Source organism: Anopheles stephensi, chromosome 3 (genome assembly GCF_013141755.1).
Source record: "Anopheles stephensi strain Indian chromosome 3, UCI_ANSTEP_V1.0, whole genome shotgun sequence".
Taxonomy (NCBI): domain Eukaryota; kingdom Metazoa; phylum Arthropoda; class Insecta; order Diptera; family Culicidae; genus Anopheles; species Anopheles stephensi.
The window spans coordinates 55,115,970-55,143,685 of NC_050203.1; the positions used below are offsets into that span (position 1 = coordinate 55,115,970).

Genomic DNA, 27,716 nt, shown 5'->3' on the forward strand with positions numbered 1-27,716 from the left:
TTGAAGTGTTCTGAAGGGGTCGAAGCGATATTCACACCGCCCTCCACACCACAGGTCCAAGAGGATCGATTCCGGATCGTCTTCTCGTACGAGCGACTGACTGCCAAACTACTGTAAAATCCAGCCAAGGAAAGCCACAAACGGGGCAGACCGACACCTTTCGAGGACTTCGGGACGGACCAATAATACATCGGAAAGTGTAAAAATAAACTTACTCAACCGCATCCCGAATCCACTGACGCCTGTCTTCGGAATGTTCCGGCCACATGGCTGTGGGATATTTCAGCAAAATTTATAGCTTCTTATATCACATGGAGAGGAGTCTGCAAGTGTCTGTACAGACGAGATTTTGCGGCCACATTTAAGACATTTTGGGATCGTAAGTTCCGCGCTATATTCTCAGGCATTCGACGTTCCACCAAGATATGCAGTATTCACCATTGTCCCAACATCCTAGAGTTGTAGCTTACGCGTTACTTTGGCTTGAGACAATTTCAACCCGGGAATCGGGAAACACCACCTGTAAATATAGTAAATCTAATTATCACATACTCTGATCCAACAAATTGTGGAGCGTTTGCGGCACTGAACTCTCCAAATTCAATTGATGTACACAAAACACATTTTTTCAAATTTTAAGTATATTTTTATGGTTTTTCTCTGCCATAGTATTTTCCATTTTGCAGTTTTGTTTGTTGCTTTCGCATTTTATATCTCTGTAAATCTTCCCTTTATAGCTTCTTCGGTTTATATCGTCCTTTCCTCCCGCCCCTTCCTTGCTGTTCGGACTGTTGCTGTCCCGACCGACATTGCCTAGCTTCTTCTTCTTCTTCTTCTTCTGCTTCCTTCTTGCTACGCGTACAACCACACATACCCAGCCACACCACAGCACATCCGGACAACCCGGTTTACGATGATTTACGATTACGTTTAGCTACTCCACTCCTTCTCGGCCGATCGCGGTTTAATTTGCTACTAATTTGGTTGAGTTTCCTCTCTGTGTGTGTGTGTGTTTTTTCGCTCGATCTATCGCTCGTGTTGCGATGCACTTTGTTAGCGTTTAGAAAATGCATCGATATCGACCGCTTCGGGAGTTACTTTACCGCTTTCGTACATCAAGTCTGTATATCGGGGCCGGTGGTGGTGATGGATGGTTGAATGAATAGAAGTAGCTGCAGTAGTAGTAGTAGAAGTGGTAGTAGTAGATGATGATAGCAGGATTATCGTCTTGATCAATATAACGTTTTAGCAGCTTCAACTTCAACTTCAGCAATTCGCTCGCATAGCGTTGTGTGGTCTGTTTTGTTTATCTTTTCGCAACTCCTATAACAGCTCATTTCAACAGCAGCATCAATGTACAGTCACGATTCTTGTTTATATATATATGTATATAGGTGTGTGTGTGTTTCTCTCATCATTGCTGTCTCATTTTCGTTTCCGCTTTTCAAACGGAAACTCCCCGTGAGTGCAGCGGGGGGCTTTTTCGCTGTTCCACACCTTCCAGCAGATATTGCGCACAGCACATCACAGCACCTTTCCAGCAACCCTTTTTTTCTCCAACCAAATAAAGGTGGTGAATGAGGGGGGGGGTAGGGGGATCTTTTGTTTAGGAGTCCCCTGCTTTCCCTACGGTGCGATTTTGCTTCCCGTCTGTGCGATCAACGCACCACCGGGAAGCATCAATCCTGCTGATAATGGTTAAGAAAGTCCGACACATGTGTTCACCGTTGCACCCTTAACGTTTGCAACGATCAGGACACCAATCTCACACGCACAACAGGATTTCAAATGCCTTTTGTAATAGCTGGCAGGATGCTTCTTGCCCTGGTGGGCTACAGGAAATTGGAAAAGTGCTTGCCAATGCTTCTGCGCCTGGACGATGGAGTACACAGCGAAAAGCGATCGTTAAAATCAATTTCATCGAGCGTTCTCTCTCTCTCTCGCTCTCTCTTGTGTGTTTTTGTATAACTCGTGTGCCATTTTCCTCTTCGTCCAACCCAATGCAGCAGTGGTAGAGATTATGAAGAGCGGTGTTTTTGTTGCCGTATATAGCGCTACTTGTAGTATATATAACTCTATGCGTATATTGCAAATAGTATGTCATTCACCCACGCTGAGCTTATGATTCGCACCCAATTTTCCTTTTGTTTTCTCTGTCTCTCGGGGGGCGCGCTTTTGCTTGCTGTTGGCTGCTGTTTCGTAATATAAATTCAGTAATCAATAATAACCAATAATAAATGGTGAAATATAGTAATATAGTACTTTCATCATCACACATCCCGCCGGTTTCGCTCGTTGTTGCCCAACATCAATGCAGCGCAGCTGGGGCAATGTAATAGATAGATTTGTCGATGGGAAATCAAAAACAAAAATAAAACAAAAAAAAAACTACGGCCAATAAAAAATGGGAAACAAACGTTCATCCAATGTGTCCAACGAGAACGCCATATAAAGGGGGTGGTAAAATGCTTCATTGGTGGTGGTCTGCTGGCTAATGCTAATGCCAGTCCACAACGCATATGGCAAGCTTATTATGTGCCCGTAAGCAACCGCCGTTCAACAAGCGGTGGCGGGGTTTCGTACAGACGGAAAGCTTCTACGCGCCTGTGATGGACGCTCACACATTAATATAATAAGACATTTTTAACAGAACGATGGGTGGTTTCGATCCACACAAAGGGAACGGTGTTTCGTTCAGGCCAAAGGGGGGAATTGTTTTAACCGTCTAGTGGATTAAGTGGCCAAAATCCACTAGGTGGTTAAATCTTTTCCAACATAATGGACCAAACGACGTTCTCGCTGGGTGGATCGGAGCTATATAATGATAAACTAACTGTCCGAAATGTGACAAAACTTTGTTTCTATTCCGTTCTCTTCCCCACTGTGTTCTTTTACTTGAGGCTAGCCCCGATGGTCGACCGGCATACAGTGGGATCAACCCGAAATCGTCAATCCCGCAGGCAACGACTAACTATCCAGGTTAAGGTAAGGTCCGGATAAGGTAAGTGAAAACGAAAAACAAAGTGGGAATAAAAACAAAGTTTTGCCCAAACCCCTTTCAAATTGGAACATTAATGTCTTATTGTATTACTAAACAATGAGCATGCTACTGCCGTTTAAAAAAACCTCCCACTGAGAAGCCAATCGTCTGTACCCAAACCGCCCAACCGATGCCGACCGATGGTTGAGTTAGTCTAGTTTGTTAATTTAGTATCAAAAAAACAGAATTGCTTGTGTCAATCCCTCAACTCAAAAAAGGTCACTACAGGCCACAAACCATCGTTTAAAAATTTCTTCAACCTGACCCTTCTCAATGTGCTAGATTGCGGACGCAGCTTGGCATACGTGGGCTCCCTCTTTTTTTGCTTTCACAACACACAAAGACGCTGTACCACCAAAAAAACCCGCCCAACCAAGATTCCGAATCTGACCTGTGTCTTCCCTTAGCAGTAGTATTCCTGCAAAAGAACACCACCAACCCAGTTTGACCATTGAGTTCACCGCATTCCGGACTCAACCCGACTGAAATCTTAATTTGCTTCGCTTCTTTACCGATGTGTCGATTGCTCGTCGAAAGCTCTCCACCGCACGCAACCATCCATTGGCCCGTGGTTGTCGCTCGTACTGGGTTGTTTTTTTTTCTCCTGGGCAATGCAAAACTAATCGAATCAATCTGTGCTTGATTGCACAGAACAAAAATACCACATACGAACGACTGGCGAATGGTGCGCGCGCGCTTTGCTTTAACTTTTCCATTCTTCGTTTCACTTATCGTGTGTCAACGATCGCTCTATCTCAGACGGAGGAAGCTGGCCGGTGTTCACTGTTGGGTACAACAATCAATGGGCCCTTCACTTCCTGCACTTCCCTACTACCCTCGTGTCCTCGGCATTCACCCCGTGGAATGCGTCGGTGTGGATGAAAAGTTGACGCTTGCTGCGCTGTTGTGTTTGTGTTTGATTGCTTATTGAGGTTTTCAAATTTTAATGCTCTTTACAAAACAAAACCAAGTCGTAGACTAGAGGTACTTACTGCACATTTTTGCTTGCTTGCTCTCTCTCTCCCTTATTCGCACGCACTTTCGCATTTTTGTTTTTGTTTTTGGCTTCTGTTATCCGTTGTGTAGCTATCCTCCCATTCGGGGAAAATCGAAAACAAAGCGCCATATTAACTGGGAAGATTTGGTTTTGGAGGAGGGGGAAAAAAAACAAAATAAAAACCAGTCCCCGCCTGTATCCGTCCTGGCTGGGCTTGACTGGGGCTGACTGACTGATGCTGCGACTGACCCGGCGGCGACGAGCAGGAAAATGTGTGATTACTTGTGTGTGTGTGGTTTGCTTGGTGTATTACATGCGGCCAGATGTTTATTAGTTGATGCACTCCGTTTTCTGCTTGTTGCTGCCGGGGACGTTGTTCTGGAAGCCCGGCGGCATCGGGATCGAGTACTTGTCGAAACCGTTCGGGAAACCGCAGTTGGCGGCCACCTCGTACATGAAAACGTTTCGCTCGTTGTTAATGATGTTGACGTGAGAAAAGTTAAGCTGCAACCAAAAACGGGGGGAAAACAGATTAGTATTGTTGTTGTTGACAAAACACATCAGGACGAAATGTGTTCCTTACAACTTGAGGGTCTTTGCTACTCTTTACCCTTTAAACTTATTGATTTGAAAACAAATGTAGTTTTTTACAAATATAGAAAAGCGGCTCTTGGCGGCGTATTTCTATTTCGTTAGAATCTTTAGCTTTTCCATCGCTTTGGAAGGCAAGCTGGCTTTTGCCTATCTCTTCAAAAAAAGGATCTCGCTCAACAGTCAGCAGTTATCGTGGCATATCGTGTTTATGCGCTAGTGTAAAGCTATTTGAGTCAGTGATCCTCCCAGCACTACTCTCCCAGTGCAAATCCTCGATTATTCCCCTGCTCAACATGGGTTTATGTCTGACCGTTCGACGACGCCGAACCTTCTAACCTTTGTTTCGTATGTAACACCTCGAATCTTGATTCCGGGGGGGTCAGGTCGATGCCCATCCATATCGACTTTCAGGCCGCTTTTGATCGGGTGTGTCATGGTATTCAACCAGCCTTTTCTATCGGTGCTACTTGATTGACTGTCGTCCTACCTGTCCAATCGCACTTCAAAAGAGTTATAATTGGCAGTGCTAAATCTTACAGTAACCCTTGCCTATCTGCTGTTTCATTTCACATTTCACATTCGCATACGACTTTTCGGCCAAATAACTGCTCCTCTACCACCTTACTCAATTCACTGCCAATTACTTGAACTTCCCACACTACAGTCCCACCGCTCACAGGCTCTAGAAGCAGCTCTAATTGCCGGCTTAATTCTCGGTGAGACGGACGCGCCCTTTGTCTTCTTCCCGTTCCCTTTGTCCTCACCCTACGTTGGCGCTCCCTACACGACGTACGCGCTATGGTTCAGACGACAAACTTCTTGCTGCAATTAGGCAATTTAACAACTCTGCCGACCTTTTTGAATTTTCTATATCCTTATCTTCTCTTTTCGTGCACATCCTGCTTCATTCCTTCGTCCTGTTTTATATTTCCTTTTTGTTCTTCTTTGTACCTACAAGGGTTCGACAAAAAGTTCAAGTGCACGCATTGCAAATAGACTTCGTCGAATGAAGACGATATTTGATGCCACAATCTCAAACCTACATCACAAACACTTACTGTTAGTTTCAGTTTATTTCCTCAACTAACAACTATGAAATTTAATTTCTCTCTTTCCATTTAAATTTCTCCTGCCTTCCCTTCAGTGCGATATGCCTTCTGTCCTCATAATTCACAGTAACGACGCGTTTGCTTGCTATTGCGACGATTCGTACGATATGGTTTGGTGCTTACCTGTGGATTTGCTTGCTGTTGCTGCTGCTGCTGCTGCTGCTGCTGTTGACCCATCAGGTTCGACTGCAAGTTGAGACCATGGTGTCCGAAACCTTAACCAGAGCAAAGCAAGAGAGAATACAATGCGTTTATGCAACGTTGTCAACCCATATGCAGCGTGTTGTTGTTGTAACTCACCCTGTCCAGGTTGAAGATTTTGCTGTTGATTCATTTGCTGCTGCTGCTGCTGTTGCTGCTGAGCGTTCAGAAACATGTCGCCCCCGGCCGGTTGGTTGGGACCGTTCATGAAGGAGAACTGACGGTAAGAAACGATGGCCGGATCCATCGACGTCCAGTCGGTGAGATTGTTACCATACGCTGCTGTGGATACACAAACACACATTTGAGCGGCGAATTAGGATTGGCAGACGACGGCGCTGGACCGTGTGCGGTATCGAGCAGCAGGCCAAGACCGCGAAGCGATTGAAGCGCCGAATAACATCCGAGAAATTGATTTTGTTTACAACAAACTTTTCCTAATGCTTACCTGCTTTGTTGAGACCGTTTGGCTGTTGAGCTTGCTGTGCCATGTGCTCACTTTGCTGATATCCTAGGAATGGCTGCTGCATCTGCTGATTCCAGTTGCCATTTTGGGGCGGTTGCTGTGGTTGCTGTCCGTTGGGCATCTGCTGCATGCCGCCGCCGTTCATGAATGGCAAAATTTTGCTGCCTGAAAAGACCAACCAAGCGTAACTTGTTCATAATGAGCCCCTAATGACAGACTTGTCCCGCCAATAGACAGTAGACATACCTTGTGCCCGGGGTACACCGTAACCGAAAGCGTTCATGTGATTGAAGCCTGGTGGCGGCATTCGGGTACGTTGCTGCTGCTGCTGCTGCTGTTGCTGCTGCTGTACGTTTTCAAGCAGCTTGCTATGGTTGGTACCGCTCTGGGGCAGCTGCTGCTGATTCATCTCATCGTTCATCAGTTCAGCCAGTGCCTTCTGGGTCTCCAAGAACGGATCGAACCCAAGATCATCGTCTACGGTCGGATTTTGGGGATATTGGGGTTGCTGCTGCTGCTGCTGCTGCTGCTGCTGAGTTCTGTTGCCCGACTGCTGCTGTGGCGGTTGCTGTTGCGATGCAGCCGCAGCTGCTGCAGCGGCGGCGGCTGCCGCTACCGCAGCCTTATGCTGCTGCATCGAGCGCTCATTACCGTTTAACAGCGGATTGTGTGTGCCGAGATTGATATTAAGCAGTCGCTGCTTCTGAAGCTGCTGAGAACTTAATAAACCTACAGGAGGAGGAAAAAGTACAACATGCTGATGCTTATAGCAGTCTGCAGTGGAAGTCTGCCCAAAAACACGATGGTTCAACTTTACTTACTTTCGTTGTGTTGTTCGAGGAAATGGCCATTTAAACGGTTGCTTTCCAGCGCTAGCAGGTTCATGTCTAGCGCCTGCTGTGGGATTGAAGTTTGTCCATTGAGTAAAAATTGCTGCTGCTGCTGTTGCTGCTGTTGCTGGTTTTTGTGAAAGTCGAAGAACTTGTTCAACTTGGACATGTTTGCATTGCCATACATCTGGCTCATGTCTGTGTGTAGCCTTTGCTGTTGCTGCTGCTGCTGATGCTGCTGCTGCTGCTGTTGGCTTAGGAAGTTGTTCCGCATAGCGAGTGTTTTGTGCCAAAAATCATTTGTTCCAAATTCTGCAACAAAAACAGACGGAAAGTGAGAATTTGAAGGTAAGCCAATTTTAAACGCATCCCAAATGATCGACTCTTGCAACAGCTTACCGTTAAAATTATGGAATGGCGGTAGTCCATTCAGTCCATTGTTCAGGTGGTTGCGTTTCTGCTGCTCCTGCTGCTGGTGCTGCTGTAGTTGCTGCTGCTGCTGCTGCTGCTGCTGTTGCAGACGAAGCCACTCTTCCTGCTGGTCCTCCAGCATGTACTTCTGCCGCAGTAAGCATTTGCTGAGGGCCGGGTCCAGGTCGTCGGCAGCACCGCCGCCAATCATGCTGCTATCACCGTTGCCGATAAGTCCACCCGACAGCTGCTGCAAACGGGCGACTTGCTGTAGCAAATGCTGTTGATGCTGCTGGTGTTGGTGTTGCTGCTGGTGATGCTGTTGTTGTTGCTGCTGCTGGTGCTGCTGCTGCTGCAGATTGCCCATGTTTTTCAACAGCTCCTTTGCGTGCTGTTCGTTTGTGTCGTTTGTACCGCTTAAGAGATCGGGAAGTTGCGAAGAAGTCAGGCCAACGTTCGGTATGCCGCTACCACCGTCCACGCCAAGATCCGTCACGCCCGTCACACCCGGCTTGCCGTACGGATCGAACGCGTTGTACGAGAAGAAGCTGCTATTGTCGTCCAGTATGCTGTCGAGCTTGCTGTACCGTGCGCTCATGTCCAGCAGCTCATTGGCAAACTTTTGATTCATGATGCCACCGTTGCTGCCGGTGTTGGTGGTGTCGGTGACGGTCAACTTGCCCATCGACGCCTCGATCACAGCCGCATTGCTTTCCGCACCATCATCCAACCCACCGTACAACGAGGTTGTAGTAGAGGATGAGGAAGCCACCAGCACGGTGCTTTCGCTGTCCGCCTTTTCATCGCCCAACGACGAGCTGGACGATGGTGAGGAGGAGTTGCGATTCGATTCACTGGCGCATTCCGCATCCGGTCTCGGTTTCGGTATGGCGCTCGTTTCGCTTCCGTCGGCGGTGCTCGCAACGGCAACGTCACCTTCGGGCACAGCGTTTATCACGTTGCTGTCACCATTGCTACTGAGCGTATCGACAAACGCACCAGGCGTGCTCTTGCCGCTAGCCGTTTCACTGTCAACACCGTTCCGGGACGAAGCTGAGCTACTGCAAGTATGAAGCAACCAAAAAAAAACCCCATTAACGTAAGTAAACGATTAGTTTGTAAGTTAATTAGTAGCACAGTGCACCAGTTACCTTAACGAAGGTGAATCCGTTTTGCCATCGTTATCCGACGACAGCGCGTCGTTGTCCAGATCCTCAAAGTCCAGCTCATCATCATCATCGTCCAGATCGTTACTGATAATATGACCGTTTCCATGTGCGGTCCCATTGCTAATGCTGGTCGCCGCCGTCGTGCCATTGCTGATCCCATTCGTTTCTCGCTTCTTGCCCTGCGCCTGCTGCTGGTCGCCGGTATCACCCTTAAGCAGTGCCTGATGCTGCTGCTCCCGTTCACGTTCGCGCTGCTGTCGGAGGTTCTTCGTGTTGTTCTGCGCTTCCTTGCTGCTTCCGTTGACGATCGCCGTTTCGTGGGCATCCTGGCCACTAGCACCGTTCCGCTGCTGCTTGCCATTGGTACCGTTCGCCGCAGCCTTGCCTCCCTTTCCGTTCACCAAGGACGCCGCACTGGTGCCCTTGGCAGCTGCCGCAACAACACCGTTGGCACTAGTCACGTTGCTTGTACTATCTTTATGATTACTGGAATTGTCGTGACTATTTTTGTTATTGTGTTGTTGCTGCTGCTGCTGCTGCTGCTGCTGCTTGTTCTTGCCTCCTTTAGTGCGAGATTTCGTTTCGTGCTTTCGGTCGGTTCGATTCGTGTTTTCCTTGTTGCTGCTGCCATTCACTGCTAGATGGAGGGATAGAACAAGCGAGAGGCAGATTGCCGATTAAATTCATGCCCTTTAAGCCTTTGAACACGATCATTCTTGGAGAGTTTTTAGTACAATCAATTAGCACCCTCGTGCAGAATAATCAAAGTGGTGGGGTGGTTGGTTGGTTGGTTGGTTGGTAGGTCGTTAATAACAGTGACGATTGCGTATCCTGTATGCAGCTCACACACACACACATTTCCGCGCCAAAGTATCGAAATCAGAGATAATACTACAAACCGTCGTAATTGATTCGTAAAGAAGAACCGTTAGCCTGACTGGTCAACTAATTCAAGTTTGCAAAACAGCAACAAAAGAGCGATTAATTGCCATTTATCATGAGAATAACGGATAAAAGTGACTTTTGTACACTACAACAAGACATTAATGAAGTTGTAATTTGCCTCTAATTCGCCACTACTCTTTCACAAACAATTCACATCTACACAGAGCAAATTGCACACGCACGCACGAACGACGGGTGAAGGAAAAGTGAAAGCAATATCCTTTGAGTTATGGTCGTAGGGCAGCCGAAGATATCCTTGAGCACAACATGAGACCTGCTCATGAGCAACTTGCCGTCACTCTACAGTCACCGACCAGACAGTTGATTACTTATTTGTGGAAAAGGAATGTAGGTGGTAGGATGAAATCGTGCCACTAAACGAGCTCTCGACACACACACACACTTCTATCTTCACTTCAGGCCACTGTTCTGTTGCATTGGAGCGAGAAATTCTTAGCCGCGCTCTCGTCGTTAGGGTTTTTTGGTAACTCACACACACCTGTTTTACCGTTAAGCTTATTCTCCTTATTGCTACTTCCGTTCGGCGTCGTCGATAAGCTGGGCCACGCTTCTTTGCTCGGTATCGGTCCATTGGTAATGTCGCTAATCTGTTTTATATCACTGCCGGACGACGATTTGCTGGTTCCTCTTGCGACGCTGCCGCTGGTGGTGTTGCTGTGGGCGCTAGTGCCGCCGCCGCCAGACCTGGGTACACCACTGTCACCACTACCACCACCACTACCCGCACTACCCGCACTGCCGCCATTTACCACCAGCGTGGAGGAGGACGCACCTGCAGTTGTTCCTGCCGCAACGGCCGCCGCTGCCGTAGTTGCTGCCGCCGCCGTCGCCGTCACCACTGCCGCCGCGCTAGATGACACCGCGATCGTGCTAGCGGTAGCAGCCGTACTACCGCCGGCAGTGACCGCCGCCGTACTACTGCTGCCAACACCATTTTGACTATGCCCGCCACCTGCTGCCGATGCTGCTGCTGCCGCCGACGTCAGACCTAACTGCGCCTGCATGGCATCATGCAACCGCTTCTCGTACTCCTGATGCTTCCCCTGGTGCATCTCCTGCGGGAAGGAGCGAGACAAACCAAGGCACGAAAGCATTATTGTATCGACCGTTTTTTTTTTCGTCGATCTCACACATCCTCGAAAGTTACCTCCTTCGTAAAGCTAGCCTCCTGGTCGCCCAGCTCGTGCAAGTACATGCAGTCCGGCTTGGGACAGGTTTGGTTTTTCATAAAGTGGCTACAGTACTTCGTCGTACCTAAGCTCGTCTTTATCAGTCGACCATCGATCATGATGTTGTTCACGCTTTGGATTGCCCTCAGCGCGTCGTTGTTGTTGATGTACGTCACGTACGCCGACGCCGAAGGACCCTGGAAAAGCGTCAAACGGAAGGCAAAAGAAATCATTGTTAGTACTGCAGCTAGATTCGACCCTCCCACCCAGCCACTCGCATAAAACCTACCTGCACACCAGCATACGTCGTACTAGGGTTGATGACCACTTTATGGATCTTACCATACTTTCCGAAGTATTCATGTTTCTTCAGAATCTACAAAACAAACAATACCAATTTTCACACACACGTTCATGAGAGCGCCGCACACACACACACACTGACCTCCGGATCGGCCAATCTGGGTGGCAACCCCACAACAAACACCAGATTCTTCTGCACCACCCTCACATTGGCAAGGTGTTTGCGGTTTTCGGAAATCTTCGCCCTTCGCTGCTGGTCCCGCTGCCGCTTCTCCGCCTTGAACGCCGCAATCTGCTCCTGCGACAGGGGCGTAAAGTCGGCCGGATTTTCCGGGTACGCTTTCCGGCACGCCGGACACAGCTCGTTCTCGTCCGTGCGGATCCGGTGCCAGCAAAAGCGACAGATCTTGAATCGAGAGATGGGAATTTATAAATGAGCATCCAGTGTTAATCCTTTCCCTCGCATGCCCACACCCACACGTTACCTGATAACCACAGGTACAGGGGTAGAAGTTCAGATCGTCCACCTCTAGCGGCTCCATGCACAGTGGACACTCAACCTGCTCATCACCACTGCTGTTGTTGTTCATCATGCCCAAAATGATGACCAACTGCGGAAAACGGAAACGAATAACCTAACGCACAACGAAGTGAGTTCCGATCTATTCTGTTTTCGCACACACACACACGCACGCACCCACTGAAGCGTTGACACACACACGAAACAAAAATGTCACTCTATCGAACGGACGGACGCAGCAACGTTTGCAGCGCACCCGTAGGTTGATGCAAACACCTGTAAAGAGAGGGGGAGAGAGAGAGAGAGAGAGAAAATTAGTGCAAACTGCCGCAATGTTCTGACACCCAAATGCGTTTGTGTGTCTCTGTGAGTGTGTATGTACCACCTACCGGAACGAACAATTCGACCAGTTGTATTTCCCTTCTTTGAAACGGAAGTAAGAAACCGGAAGGACCGTGGTGGCACCGTGCACAGTGCCGCCTCGACTACAGAGAATCACTCACAAAGGTCGCTCACGAAACGGAGCGAGGATCACTTTGCAACAAATACTGCTGGGTTTGTGGTGTTGGGTTTGTTTCGGTGCGTTTGCCCGTTCGTTTGTTCGGCTGGCCCGGGATCGGGGGGATCGATCGCGGGAAGCTGTGTCGACGGTACAACACCAGCACACGCGGTCTCTCTCTCACTGAAACGGAACCTGCTACCTGTATCTGCGAACCGATACTAAGGTACGTATGTGTTGGGGGCGGTTCGTATCGGTAGTGCAACCGATTTGACAACAAAATTACGCTTCCTCTTCTTTCACCACACGATAAGCTTAGTTTGTACAAGTTTAATCTGCAAAGAAAGGATTGCAAAGAATGAAATATATTAGTGTTACTTCAAAAAGCAAAAAGGCCCGAAGATTGTTGTGCCCTCCGCAAAGGAAACAATCCGACCTTAAGTATATTCGATACGATTTGTTTATGTTACAATTATGGTCTCCCAAAACACCAACTCAAGCTAGCATAAGAACTCCAAGAAATCGCTGACGACCTATACTGGACGATCGCGTTGCGTTGTTCGCGCCGAAAACCCCCGGATCCTCGAATTGCTTACGCTAAAAATATTCACATCCTTAACTTCAACTGCAATCTTCTCAATGGTTCTAAAATGCTTTACAAATGGCCACTCTTGTCGGTCGTCCACTCGCTACGGTGCTACTAATAGACGGCCGGCCGTCACACACCGTAACAGTTCGTTTGTAGTAAAAGTAGACAGAAGCAAAACAAAACTTACTCATTCTCGAAAACCGACGAGTAAACCTAAATATAGCTTGCCTAACTAGAAATACAAAAAAAGCAAACCAAAAACCTCATCCAAACCGCGACGACAGTTCGACCCCGATCCCTTGACCATCATTTTTCGCCTCTTAATCGCTTATATTAGTGGAGCAGATACACATCTCTTAGCGACGGCACACACACCGAAACACCCATAACAATAACACAAACGGAGACGCTCAGGCGTAGAGACGAGTTGTACAAATATTTAACGCCGTATATACGAAGAGTAACCCGAACGAGTGCAGCCGACCGAACGTGGGGTGGTGTTGCAATTTATGTTTGCATTCGGTGCACCACATTTGTATATGTCTGTGTGTTGTGTGATAGTGGCGAAGCAATTGACGGATTTCTTTGATCAGCTGGAAGATGACGTTTTTGGAAGATTCTAGAGAAGAGTCTCGAGCAGCCACGTGTAAGGTACGGAAATGTAACCACTGAAACTGTTCGCTCTAAATCGGGTTCACTTGAAGTGACTTATGCAGCTTCTTCATGCACATAGAAAAAAATCATAATATTCGTATAGCTCTTTGGAATCGATTCAACTGCCACGCATCAACAACAACGAGCAACACACGGTGACTCACGCTCGATTTCGCACTTTGGGGGAAGTTTTGCTCACAAATACTGGCAAACCTGTCTAACCCCGTTATGATATGCCAGCGGTTATGGTGCCGTACTTACAAATGGGAAGCAAACCTTAAACAATCAAAGGATCCTCCACCGTTACCTGCCAAAAGGATGGCGTTGAATAGAAGGTTAGCTAACCCCCTATGTACCTATGGGCAGCTCTCGTTTGAAGTAGTGGCGCGAATGAACCACCACCATTTCGTTGATGCCATGTAAGGTCATCATGGCATAAATCAGGTGACGGAATTATGCGTGAGTGGAGCTCGCAATGACGTACAGAAAATCGCATTCCTACCAACTTCTGTCAACGTACTGCCACCCTCCCCCCCGGGAGAAGGATGCAAAATTCTATACTCTAATTAAATTCACACCACTTCTCGCCCACTCAGCTGTTAAGCGGTGCCACACAGAGCCTTGTCTTGTTCACTAGTCCCTTAAAAGAAATATACTATTCACTGCACAGTATGATGACGATCACGCTAGATGCTTTGTTTAGCGAGAAGATAGTAAGCTCTTGGGCGCGTTTGACATCAGACGCAAGCTTGCTGTTGCCGAGCAACCAGCAAACATTGGAAAGGAAACTCCAACCGGATACTAAGCCAGTTTCCCACTCGCTGTCTTTTTTTCACCCTCGCCCGTTTTCCTTTCGTTACCGATGTTGTGCTTCTCAAGCGTCTGAAACGCAGCTGATTCCAATGCCCAGCGCGCGCTGGGGAAGGAAGGTTTAACGATGGACCACCGCACCGTTCGCTCGCAGCGTTCGTTTATCTCGGCAAAAGTAGGAATTGCGGCCACGACAAGAAAAACGCATAATTATGGATCTTTGTTGCAGTGGATGGATATGAGAGGGTGATGGCCTTGGCGTATGGGGAAACTTGGCTGTGGCACACTATGCTGGCGTGCTTGATCTCTTTCGCTCCCGCAGTTCCAGTTTGTTTGCAGCAAGCCAGCCATTTGTTACTGCATCTCGGTATCTAGTTAGTAGCCATTTTAGTGTAGATTCCAGGCGTAAGCGTCCATGTGCACTACATAATGATTCCTCTGCTTCCCTCCATTAAACGCCAGCCATTTTTCTTAAGCGGTGCATCTTGGTAGATTGGCAATTGGACCCGAGATACTGCTCCCGCTGACATCCAGACAATCAAGGCGTACCTTTCGGTGCTTCAAGGGCACCACCTTCAAGCGTTGTGGTACCCGCAAAATGCAATGTTTAGAAAACTTTCATAAAAGTTCGAAGTCGGACGGATGGAGCCCGTACAATCACCTCGTCTTCTCTGCCTTGAAATTTGCCTCCTTAACAAAACCGGCCCGTGGATTTGTTCAATGACCGCAGCACACACAAACACACACTCGGGAAACGAATACTCTGCCAATATATTGATACAAGCGCCTTGCTGGCGGCGGTGGCTAAAATAGCATCTCACATCACCATCATCAACATTACCCCCGTCGACGTGTGTCCCGCGAGATGCTGATTCATGCGTGACCGCAAAATCGCGAGGGTTTATGCATTAAGCGCGACTTCTTCTGCGTGTTGCTTTTCTTTTTCTCTCTCTCTCTCGCACTACACTTCAGCATACACGACACATACACACACACGCGTGGTGAGGCTGAGTGCGATATGTTAGCACGACGCACTGACACCGTTGCAAACCGGCTGCTGCTTGTGTTTGTGGGCGCCAGTAGCATGCAGTGTGTGCTTCACAGCTCCTCACTTCGGACGAACCGAAACTAGATGCTGCCTACATTGATTTTAGTAAAGCCAGCCGGAATGTGGTTGATGTCTGGTTTCCATCACACCGAAAGAGCACTGGTTGCTTTGTTCGTTCTCCGTTCGTTCGAAACACACTACACAACAGCGGATCAAGGCTGACCTTTGCCGGCTTTTCCGGCTGATCGGTGCTCTTTATACACACACACACACACACACGCAAATAACCGTTCCACCGGTTCATTTTTTGCCGTTGACCTCCACATCTATGCCCAACGTACAAAAGGAACTTTAAGCATACATACGTTTACGGTACGTAAACGCTAGCAAGCATTTCACTGCACTCCACCATCATATGGCCGCCCTTGAACTTTCGAAATCGCAAATGTGTCTCCTTCCTTCCCGAACGCGGTGTGCGAAAAGGTAAGGTAATACTACCCACACCATTCCTATAAAACCTTACCCTGTCAGCTAGTGGCAGCAGTGTGCAATGGGCAGCCTACTTCCTTCTGCGTTCGGGATCACAATTTCCATAAATTATCTTCTCTTCTCCTACCAAACAACCCAAATCCGTACCGTACGAGCTACTGCTACTGGTTGTTCCCTAACAACAGCATCCTGCGATTCCTTGCTGTTGTCGCCCGTCAGATACCAGCCAGACACGGCAATACGGTGACAAAACACGTCAAACCCTATCAACACACACGGTTTGACAGCTCATTTGATGGTTAATTGTTTTTGTTTTCTTTTCCTCCATTCACATGTTGCAAGGTTGTTCCGCTTCGGAAATGAATACCATCGTCCACACCTCACATGTTGCTCTCCCTGCCACCGTCCCCTGCATCTACCCACCTTGTTCGTAGGCACTATGGGAACTGTATGGCCGAGGAAGGACCGCCACACAATACGCTGCACGCGGAGAGAAAGTGGAGCAACGCAAAAGTGAAACGGCCACCGTGAGGAGCGAAAAGAAAACAACGTGCGCGGGGTCACCCCGTTCTCCACATACCCTACACGTTATCGTCCGTCACATCGCTTGTTCGACATGTCTGTCAAAATCAGCTGCTCCACCGATAGGCCGCGCGGTGTGCAGCAGGGGTGAGTGTTGGAAGGAGAATGTCATAGATTGCCGAACAAGAGGTTGCGCGTGTGTGTGTGGCGCGCGTTTACTTTGCGTGTGTGAGTACACTTCGAGGAGTATATGCGTGAAATAGTAGGAAGAAGAAAACATAGTACTACATTTGCTGCGCAGCTGCCCATTGCGCACTTCCGGTGTCCGGGAACCTATATACGCTTTGTTGTTGTTGATATGTTTGAAGATAAACTGACTGAGGAGAAAGACAGTTTGTAGATTCGTACAACACCATTACAACCCGGTCAAAACGATTTCTGCACAAACACTAAAATCTAACTTAATAAGTGATGGCTTCCTTCTCGCTAACCACCATCACACCAAACAGCGTTGCCACAGGAGCAAACAAAAAAAAAATCCAAATGACACCATCATCTGTATTCAGCGCTCTAACTCGTCCACTCGTGGCAGTTGTGCAATCGAAGAATAAAATTACAAAACTGCATTCGTGTGCACTCACTATGCAACTCATCGTGCTCGTCCTCTTCAACTGCTGGGTGAGCTAGATCTCAGCTGTGCCACTTAAAGTCCTCGAAGCTCCTCCTGCTCATACACATACTGCAGTAGTGACCAACATCTCTCTTAGTGCACCTACAAAGCATTCGATTCCCCAATGTACACGTCATGTTCCACGACGGCAGGCAGTTCACAACAGGCAAAATATCACTCACTCTCTCTGGTTATTGAAGATAGGAGAGCCACAAAAACAATTTGCCATTACATTACAAACACACAAAACCTACACCACGTATCAACTGAAATACAGCTGCCCTGCAGCTGTAGCGTCGTCCCTTCCTTCTGTGGCGCACAAGAAGAGGTTCCGCGGTTGCTAATGTGCAACGACAGACAATCTTACAATAAAATCCACTACCACCAACACTCTAGAACTCTCCGTCCGTGTATGTGTGTATATGGTGTGCGCAATGGATTCGCCCTTTTTTACCTATCTCTTTCTCTCAATATTCCTCTCTGCCATCTGATGCATAATGTAGTAATTGCATTCGGTTGCCATCCTGTACCCCATCATCATCACCAAGGTTCTGGAACATTTTGTTGATTTGGAGAGATGCGGAGTTCAGAGCACTAAGAGGGATTATGGAAAGAGCCACGCGCAACCAGCACCAAGCATCGAATGTTTCATAACTGCTGCTACCACAATCTCTCCTCAGTTATCTTATCGTTGGCAGCGGCCATTCTCCGAAATCTAACTGCCAAAACGTATCTTATCACCGGGAAAAGTAATCCCAACGACAGATAAAAGCCAACAAGATAGATGAACTGATAATGCTACCAATGCTTAACGTGGAGGTACTCTACCTGATCTGAACGATATCCTTCCATTAGATCAGCATAGCAAATACTTATTACTTAACATAAACCTGCACCACATAATTGACTTTAAAACAAGCGATTGAATCATTTCGGCCTAGGCGTCCGCGGTACAATTTTCAAGGATACGCGAACGTAGAACTTTGTTTACCACGACCCCAACCAACAACGAGAAGAAAACGAGAAAAGTCGAAATAGCGGCTTTAAACAACAAAAAAATCTGCCACCACCCCACGACGCGACATGACATTGAAAAATATTCCACGACGTTTGAGTGAAACCAACCCGCGGGGCTTGGTTCGAAACGCGACTGAAAATGTGCACAAAAATACCTTGGCGGGAAGCGTACTCCGGATCGGTACGACACTTGCACTACCAGCAGCAGCAACAACAACAAAATTGGCTTTGGTAAACATTTAAGCAATCAGCTTCAATTTAAGCAAAGTTTGCCCCTGCCCCAAAGCTGCTTTGCCCTGTACGTTCCAAAGCTGCTTAGGACTGCATTATTTACAACAACAAAAACCTCGGGGTCGGGCACACGGCTGTCGTCTCTGCACCGTCCAAATTATGAATTTATCTAGCTTTTTAGCACACCAACAATGCTTTTCGTTTGGAATTTTAAAACCATTTTTATGGTAAATAAATCGAAGGACTGTGAATCACTCCCTCGGGAAGGTTTTGCAATGGATGACATGCGCCCCAACTCTTCTCGAAAAGAACGAAGTTTGTTCAAAAGTGAATGGTGAGTTGGTTTGTACATCAACCGTTGGGATTTGTGCTCCAGGGAAGAGACCATTCAATCCAACAGGAATGATGGATTAAGGCAGATGCTAACTCTGCGTGCAGTGTCGCAATGTCAATTCTCCACACCCTCTTCTATCCAACGCAGTGTTATCAAACTAATTCTGATTGTAGCACAAGCCAAACTAGCTTTTGTGTGCAGCATGCAAATATTCTATATTATCAGCTAAGCGTTCATAAGCGATGATTTGATGGCAATGTTGGTTTTCAGGGCATCAATAGCTTGTGACTAACTAGCATCGACCTGAGATTAAGCCACAAAATCTTGGCGATTACTTGTCATCTCGCTTTCGCACGAGACAATTATCGTCAGTCATGTCATGTATGTTAACATCATTGACCAGGAGAATCATCGCTTGTTGCCGGTCTCACCACAAAACGCATACCAAATAATGACTTTCTGGAGATACAAAGCGTCATGGTGATCTTTGTGTGAATTTGTCTTGTGCCAACTTTTGACACTTACGCTTGTTAACTAACCTTCTCATTCACAAATTGATGGGTTCCAGAATCGCCCAAATCAAGCATATTTGAGGTCTGATTCCAACAGCTACAAAGCCTAATTGGAGTTGCAATTATCAAAGTTGACGGACCAGATGGAAAGTACACGAGTGCAATATGTTTAATCAGGCTCTTTTTTTCAGGTCAGGCTTTTAGATAAAAGTAGTAATATTGGGTTCTTTCCTATTAGTATAAATACCTCTCGCACATGATACTGATCTAGATGCCCAGATGTCTTATAAGAACCAGAAGCATTATTGCTTCTGCACAAACATTGGATCTCTCTTTCAAGATCCTAAATAAAACAAATGATCCAGCTACCCCACATCTGGTCATTCACTATCAATTCAAAACTTCGGACAAAACAACATGGACGCGACTGCTTTGTATGAACCGTGTGATCTCTACTCTATATGTTCACGTCCGGTTTGGGTTGGTGTTGCTGTTTTCCCCCATAAGCACCAAACCAACCGCACCACCAGTCGCTCAGCTCATCTTTCATCTTCAATCAGTTAGTTTTGGTTAGAAATTGGTAGTCGAAAGCGTACCGTGCAGCGTTTCACCTTCGCGCATCGCATCTGGTACTAATAGATACGCTTTTATTGACGACTCTCCCTCAAGCAGCACACACACACACCCAGAAACCCTCCACATCCATCCAAAACTGCACCGTGTTTTTTGGCTCGTACTATGCTGATGGTGTACTATTTTTGTACTGCAATAGCCACACCGGCTGACCACAGAGAAGTCGCTTCTGGGGGAGTAACATATACACCATCCGAAACGGAGAAGGAAACCAGGCGACCTATTCGACCTGAGAGCAAGAAGTGAGAGTTCGGCTCATTTTGGGGGGGGGGGGGGGGAGCGCTTCAACCCCCGTGCAGCACCGGGCAGCGGAAAGACAACAAACGCACAATCAAAGATGTTTGGACGGTACGTACCTCGGTACCTCGTCGTCCATTCGTGGTCTTCAGTAGAGTGGAACGAAAAATCGAAAGTTCTTCAACCACGATCCAGCCGAATTATACTCATTAACACAGCCAAAGATTGGCCTAAAAATGAAACCAACAAAAAAATAGGTCCACAGCCCACGAACACATTCACCGTAAAATAGGAAACGTTCCGTTCATGCGACGAGGGTTTGCACACTTGCACTACTCGCAGTGGTAGAGGCGGGTATGCGAAATACAATCCCAACCGGAAGCTATACGGTGTTGTAGTAGCGCAGCCGGCCATTGTGGGGGGGGGGGGGGGGAAAACAATTACAAAAACATGCGGCATCATCCGGTGAATGTTGTTTATTAAGCGAATCAATCAAGCGGAGCAGTATTATCTGTTTAAGCTGGTCGGTAATAGACTGTTGCCACTGGGAGATCGATCTGCCATATGAATGACACTAGAATGTGAGGCCACCGATCTAGACAAAGTAAGTAGGTACTCAAATTGGGATGAACAAACATAATACAACGTTCATAGTATAAGAAACTGAACAAGCAAGCATCTTTGAACTGCATAGGATGTATAGTCATAGACAATGGCCAAAAGCCCTTAATTTTTTTTCTTAACACGAGATACCGAAAGTATGATCAAGCTGGCTAAACATTAATCTTGGATCTGTGATCAATTCACTTTCACATATTCTAATGGGCTGGTCAAGTCATGAAAATGACACCGTTCCACTTGAAAAGAGCAACACAGTTTCTGTTATCTTAAATATGTAAATATCAGTACATGGAAAACGTGTTATCATAAAAAATGCAACTATTTAACGCACAACAATTGCATCTTGCGTCGACCTTAATTGCGTAGCTCTCGCTGACAAAAAAAAGCCATGCTGTCGATTTATCAGTCCGTCAATGTTTCCCTCCTCCCCAATAACCCGATAAGCCTTATCGCATGGTCAAACGGAACACAAGGGACCCTAAGACTAGCTGGCTGGGCAAGAAACACCCGCTGCTTCTTAAGGTCAGAAAGCGCAGCTCAGATGCGAGTTTTGCTGTGCGATAGCTACAGCACGACTCTGCTGTTGAACAGGCCTCTTCTTTTCAACCCCCTCCCACCCATTACCGGAAGGACGACTTGAGGACAGCAGCAACAACAAAACGAAGAAACATCGAACGCATTTCGTTCAGAGCGATTGCGCAAAAATTGCGTCTCAAAATTAAGTAACGCGGAATTTGTATGTGCGCAAGCGGGCGCGCTCGGCGTTGCATACGCGTTCGAAAGAACAAACACATGCACACGCACATGTACGATCGCAAAACGTTCGCGCACGTTGAATATTAACGCAGCGAACGGTTGTGCGCGGACCATCATCCATCTTCCTTCCCGATCATTCCAAAAGCAGGCAGGCAGAGGACAGCACCACCACCACCACGGCAAGCAAATGCACCACGGTTGATCACACTCGATCACTCCGGGGGGGTGGGGGGGTGGGGGGGGGCGGTTGTATGTAACCCGGGGGAAGATGTTTCAATTCTGGTCGCATTAAAACTGCAGCAACCGGCGCGTCGGTCCCCAAGCGATGGTGGTCAGCATCGGTCAGCTCGACCAGACCATTTTTCCCTTTCGCTTCTCATGCTAATGTTGGAAACACTCACACCGAATAATCGGCGTTATTGCGTGTGCGTGACTTATTTCGCTTTTTTTGTCGGTACGTGACTAACCCCCACGCGCGCGCTAACAGTTTTCACGCATTTCAAAGCAACATTCAAGCAGACGTCAATCAGTGACGGTTGTTCCCCCGGGTGGGTTACGGAATCGGTTGACGGAGGTGCTCTTCTGTCGCCTCGCACTGACCAAGCAACATCTTGGTGGGGTCTGCCTAAAGTCGTCGAGAAACCAATACGCCCACCACAGTATGTGTGTGCGTGGACCTCTTTCTGGGCGTCCTATCGACGTGCATGTTCCTGTGTTCCGACCGACCTAAAACAAACATTTCACACCTCAATGTATTAATGCGTTCGTTATCACATCCTCGGCCCGCGGTAATTTTCCATTCGATTGTCGTCCAAGCGACGCGCATCTGAAAAGTTGTACATCGTATCATGCTGATATACTGTGCAGCGACATCACTCCAAATCGGGTTTTCCAGAACCAAACCAGCGGATGTGTGTTTTGGTTTTTGTTTTGATAAAAACACCTGCTTGCCGTGCGTAATACATGCGCGAAATCAACCACAATTTATCGCGCACTTTCCTGGACCGATTAACATTAACGCTCAATCGTTGCGTGTTGGTTCGTAAAAAAGGGTTGAGGTGTGCAGCAAACATAGCACATTGAACGTGGGATTCACGCTACGAAAATATTTACACGGTCGACACGATTAGAAAATATCGTATCGAAACACTTAAACATTTGTTAAGTGAGCATTCACATATTTCTTCTGCTTCCTTCTCGGCCTGCCATTTCTGGCTTTCTGTGACTTAATCTAACCCGTAGTAAAGTAGTCAGCCTTACGTACGGGAGAGGTGGTCTGGATGGGATTTGAACACCAGTCCTGCCGTGGGAAGACCGGCGCCGCTGTCGCCTCGGCCACCGGACCGCCCCCCATTCACATACAGTACGTCGAAAAAGATATTTTACTCCGAAAAGAGTGTTTGAAGAATAAAAGCTTATCTAAGTTTAAGGGTTGATAGTCACTACCACAATGGACATTTAAAATAGTTTATAAGTTGAACTAGTACGATTAGACGAGAATCGATTATAATGTGCTCGTGGGTATCTTTTTGTCAGGGAAAATCAATTTAAAATAAACTGGAACGATATGTAGAGTATGTATAAAGAGGCCTCATAGTCATAGACATTGGACATTGGCACAAACGTGTCCAATAGTTTTCCATAAAAATTACTCATGAAAAAACCACACATTAAAATTCAACCATAACACAAGCAAGGCGTAGTTTTCCACGACCACCAGCGTTCCAATTTCTAAAGTCGACATTTCAACGCTAAGCAAGAGATGTTCGACATCGTATCATTAAATCCCACACCAGGGAGAGAGAGTGAGTATCATTCGTTCGCTCGTAAATAAAGGTCAAGCTACGATGCTGCACGAGGGAGTTTACACGTAAAACCCACCAAAAAAAAAGAAGGCAAACCAGTTGTTGCCCTGATGGTGGTGCAAAAGCAGATCGACACTATCCTCTTTACCTCCCGAAGAGCCATAACCACCGAGGATAGCAAGACTGCAAAGAAATCAGAATAGCTCGCTAGTGAAGGTAACCGCAACCTGCTTTGGTGCGCCTTCCCAATACCGAGAGAACACCATTCGTACGTACTCTGCCAGAGTGTGAATTAACACCGGAATCCTAATGTTTGGAGCCTACAACCACAGCACCTAACCAACATACACACCTCCACAAGCACAACGAAACGATAGCATAATGCAGTCGTTCTCCTATGGTTCTACCGTTCTATGAAGGAGCATGTACTTACATGCAGCAGCATCGTAAGCGAACCTGTAATGATCGAAGATCGCTTTTGTCGTGGCGGTTTTTGGTCGTGGGGTTATATGGTGCATGGGTGGAGCTGGGCTGCAAGCATTCACCATAAATCCAGACCGTTCTTTACGGTCGTGTTTCTGTCTTTTTCACTCGCAATGCATTCCTTCACCGGCTTCGATGAATCCATTTTGCCTGTCGTGCTCGGGATCGATCGAACACAAACCGATAGAAGGTGGTAGAAGCACCGAAGAAGCTGTTTCTTTGTGTATGCACCAACTGGCAGCAAGAAGGGCAATACTGCAAGGGCCCAATCAGAGCCGAGATTTTTCCTACGTTCCGCTCTCATTTTGGTACGCCGTACGCTGCAACTGCTTGCAACGATTTATCCTGGCACGGTCGGTGGTGGGCGTACTGTGGGTCCCACCACCACCGACCGCATGCACGAATCAGCGACAGCGTTACGCAACAATTTGCCCAGGATAAATATTGAATGTAGTCACCGACCATTAGAAGGTGTGTTTCCAGACAGTGTCGAGGCGGTGTAGCTGATTGACACGTTGAAGAGAATGTTTCAAATGTTGGAAGCTCTATGTAGTTCTCTTATTGGTTAACACTGGTGAATAATGATAACGTTCGTCTGTAAAGTATTACCAGAGCTAGGATGTCATTCAATCTGGGCCCAAGTAACTCGTAAACTTCAAGCAGCTTTTGAATAATCAAATTAGAACATGCCATTCAATCGTTGTCCAACCGATAAAGCGATCAAAAAGAGAGTCTCCTAACTGCAGTAACGTGAAGACATGATTGTAACCATGGTAAAGCAGGTTGACATTACGACATTCTCCTAGCATGATGCACGGCCGTACTGGGCGCTTTAGTTACAGCCTAGATAATCCTTGTTTCCAAATACCATGCCGTAAGTTTTCGCCTTTTCTGCACGTTCACTTGCTTCGTTCGTTTCGCTCAATGCTTTGAGTGGAACTTTGGAAGCGATGGGGGGTCTGGAACTGTTGCCTGAGTTCTCCACCTTTTTCCCGGTTGAAGTTCTCCGACATGCTCCCAGCCATTGTGTTACGTCGAAAATGGCATGTTGCATTGTTAGCTTGGTCAAATGCAAGACGCACTCTCCCTCGTCACACCGGCCACACATTTCCCACCTTTACACACAGTGTTGAACATTATTAAAGCGTGTGTGTGTGGGTATTGCAAGCGCGTTGTTTCCAACCACTCTATGGCAAGAGTTCGATGACGCTTGGAAGCGGATTTGGCGATTTCATTTTCACTTTCTATATCGACAGGGCACCGATGGTCGCCGACGGTCGTTGGTAATTTTTGTTAAGCAAAAACTCCAAACGAAGAGGAAAAACAAACCAATATTACGCACCGACGAAAACTTCTCCCGTAGATTTACACCAAACGCGAAAAGGCAACACATTTTTTTTACGATCTTCTTCTACAGGCGCTGCAATTTTCCAGTTTCTGTTTTCACTTTTCCACGGCCTGCACTTCGATGGCACCTTCTTTCTTCTGCAAACTTTTCTCACTCACACTGGCCGACTGGCCGCACACATCAATCGAAGTAGTGTGGCCATTGCTTGTGCGACCAATAAATTGAATGCTTTCGTCGCCTGCTTAGCTTGCTGTCATGTTGGGATTTCCAAAGGACAAATGCAATGACAGGGTAAGTGCGCTATTGTTTGTGTCACGAAATGTCAGCACTAATTGTAGGTGCACAATGAATAGAAAAAAAAACCCATTCATTAATCGTTTGCATAATGTTGTCTGTACAATTGGGTCGACAGATTTCATCAGCTGGTTTTGACATTTCTTCTTCTTCTTCAGGAAACCAGAACAAACCACCAATTAGCTAAATATACTGGTGCAACTTCTTTTCCAGTTTCTGCGTGTGTGTGTGTGTGTGATTGTTTGTCATGCACGTTGAAAATGATTGAACTAGCTGCATTCGGTGTGTGGATGGGCAGAAAATGTCAACCATCTACAAAACCTGTACCCAACGCGCGATATGCCACGTACGCACAAAACCACTCTGCGGGCACCTCTTCGTCACTGCTCAGGTTGGGCGATGGGGCCTTCATTTCGATGCATTCTAGGCACGGTAGCAAGGTGACTATATTCTGCAACAATAATATCAACCAACACTTTAAACAGCTCCCAAGCGCATACACACACACATAAACACTCGTACACGACCACTATTTCTTCCCCAACTCCTATTTGGTAGAGTGGTAATTTTCTTTTCTCTTTGGCATCAACACAACAAAAAAAGGTGCACCGATGCAAGTTTCGCACGCCAATAGTTGTGTTGTGTTTCTCTTTTAATTGTTCTTGGACACGCAACAATGAGGCAAAGAAACTGCAGCACTGCTACCACACACCATGGGAGACGTCGTTATGTCCGCTCATGCCGTCCCATTTTCGGGGGAACTGTGCGACGTTGATAACATTTGCCAGATCTTGGGTATTTCAATGCGTTTTAGACTCACAAAAATTAGAACGCAAAGTTTAAACTACATTACAAAAAGATACAGCTAGAATTATGAAATACACACACACACTCAGTCCACAATACCACTGCTACTGCTTCTGCTTACGTGCGTAGTGGGATACAGCAATCAATATACACAAAGTAATGCTCACCCCAGTTGACATTTAAACCTGTGCGAAGGTGTTCAACAATCACGACCGAACAGCTCTCGAATGGCAGCCATAACTGAACGGCCAGCATAGGCAACCCAACCAACGGTTGGAAAAGCAGAAACGGTACACCAAACCAAACAGGTACCGCTTGTACGTTTCGCTTTGCCACGCTAGTATGAGTGCTTGACGTGTGTGTGTATGTGCGTGTGTTTCGCTGCTTTGCATTAGTGTTGGTGTCATGGAGAAGGACAGAACCTCCCTTTCATGTTCATGCCACCCTCCCGGACAACGGTTCACAAACGCACAACACAAACTCCCCTCATACGCGGCACTACATTCTTTGTTTAGGCACGCAGTGTGTGAAGTTGTCATTCAAATCTTAGCCACACAGCTACACACACACACACACACACTCGCAAACAGTCATGCGACTGTTAAAGGGAATACCCAACGACCTGATACGGTGTTGGTTATAAAGAAAACCGCGGTCCATCCGGTTATAAATACAACCATTCATTAATAAATTCATCCGTCCTACCAAGCCCAAGAACAAAAAGAGTAAACAAATTTACAAATCATAAACTTTTCACTATCCAGTTCCTTCGTAATGTTTTACGCACGCTCGACACACATACACACAGACACCCTTTTGCTTGCTTGCACGGCCCTACACACACACGTGCACACATAAGTTCACTGCGGGTAATGCTGTCTCGTGCGCTTGCCCTTATGCTACATATCGCCTACTTTGTCTCTCTCTCTCTCCCGCTCTCTTCTTGGCGATCTATAAAAGGCAATCGCGAAGCAATAGCGAACGGGTCGGGAAAATACACAAACACCACCTTGTGCATTCGTCTGTCACAGCACACACCAGCACACCACTACCACTACACACACTAGTGTGTAATTGGTTTTTTATGTTTTTACACAACATTTTTCGATGTTGTTAGATCTCATTTGTCTACCTTTTCTTAATTATGCTCGCTTCCCTAATCAACAAAACGCACGATAATTGATTATTTACATTCAATCTCATTCATTTACAAAAACGAGCACATGTAACTGTGTGAGAAGAAAAAAGTACTAATAAAATCTCTACAAACAAATGATACATAATGACGCGAGCGCACGTACATAGAATAGTAAAATATGATAGTACGCGAGATGCAAAGAGCAAATCGAAAAGGAAGCGGAGGGCCAAAATACTACCAGCGAACAAAAGAAAACGTCTCTGCTCGTAAGAGTAAGAAGAGAGCGCACGAACGACAAGAACATTTCCCGTAAAGGGAAAAACAAAACAACCAAATTTACGCTGGTAGTAGTGTACAACATCGTCTCGCGGTATCACACACTCGCCCCAATACAACCCCAAGATTTGGGATGAAGAGGCGCGCTAATGCGCTGCTACAATTCCT

General features: G+C 46.9%; 1 protein-coding gene across 10 annotated transcripts in view; it reads right to left on the reverse strand.

The window, feature by feature from the left end:
* Nucleotides 1-623: 623 nt before the first annotated feature.
* The window catches only part of LOC118513406 (neurogenic protein mastermind), a 28,954-nt gene continuing 1,861 nt past the window's right edge, over nt 624-27,716 (reverse strand). Inside the window, exons 2-16 of one of the 10 annotated variants that reach the window (XM_036059105.1) lie at nt 12,165-12,609; nt 11,953-12,051; nt 11,741-11,890; nt 11,398-11,661; nt 11,242-11,328; nt 10,931-11,149; nt 10,262-10,838; nt 8,800-9,454; nt 7,637-8,709; nt 7,229-7,549; nt 6,654-7,136; nt 6,390-6,572; nt 6,041-6,223; nt 5,864-5,955; nt 624-4,541 (exon numbers count right to left, since the gene is read on the reverse strand). In XM_036059105.1, coding sequence (XP_035914998.1) covers nt 4,368-4,541; nt 5,864-5,955; nt 6,041-6,223; nt 6,390-6,572; nt 6,654-7,136; nt 7,229-7,549; nt 7,637-8,709; nt 8,800-9,454; nt 10,262-10,838; nt 10,931-11,149; nt 11,242-11,328; nt 11,398-11,661; nt 11,741-11,848 — 4,419 coding nt within the window. In that variant the 5' untranslated portion in view covers nt 11,849-11,890; nt 11,953-12,051; nt 12,165-12,609 and the 3' untranslated portion in view covers nt 624-4,367. Of the gene's footprint in view, nt 4,542-5,863; nt 5,956-6,040; nt 6,224-6,389; nt 6,573-6,653; nt 7,137-7,228; nt 7,550-7,636; nt 8,710-8,799; nt 9,455-10,261; nt 10,839-10,930; nt 11,150-11,241; nt 11,329-11,397; nt 11,662-11,740; nt 12,052-12,164; nt 12,610-25,027; nt 25,308-26,301; nt 26,432-27,716 lie in introns of those variants that run through there. The other 9 variants (XM_036059103.1, XM_036059104.1, XM_036059110.1 and 6 more) reach the window with 9 other exon arrangements.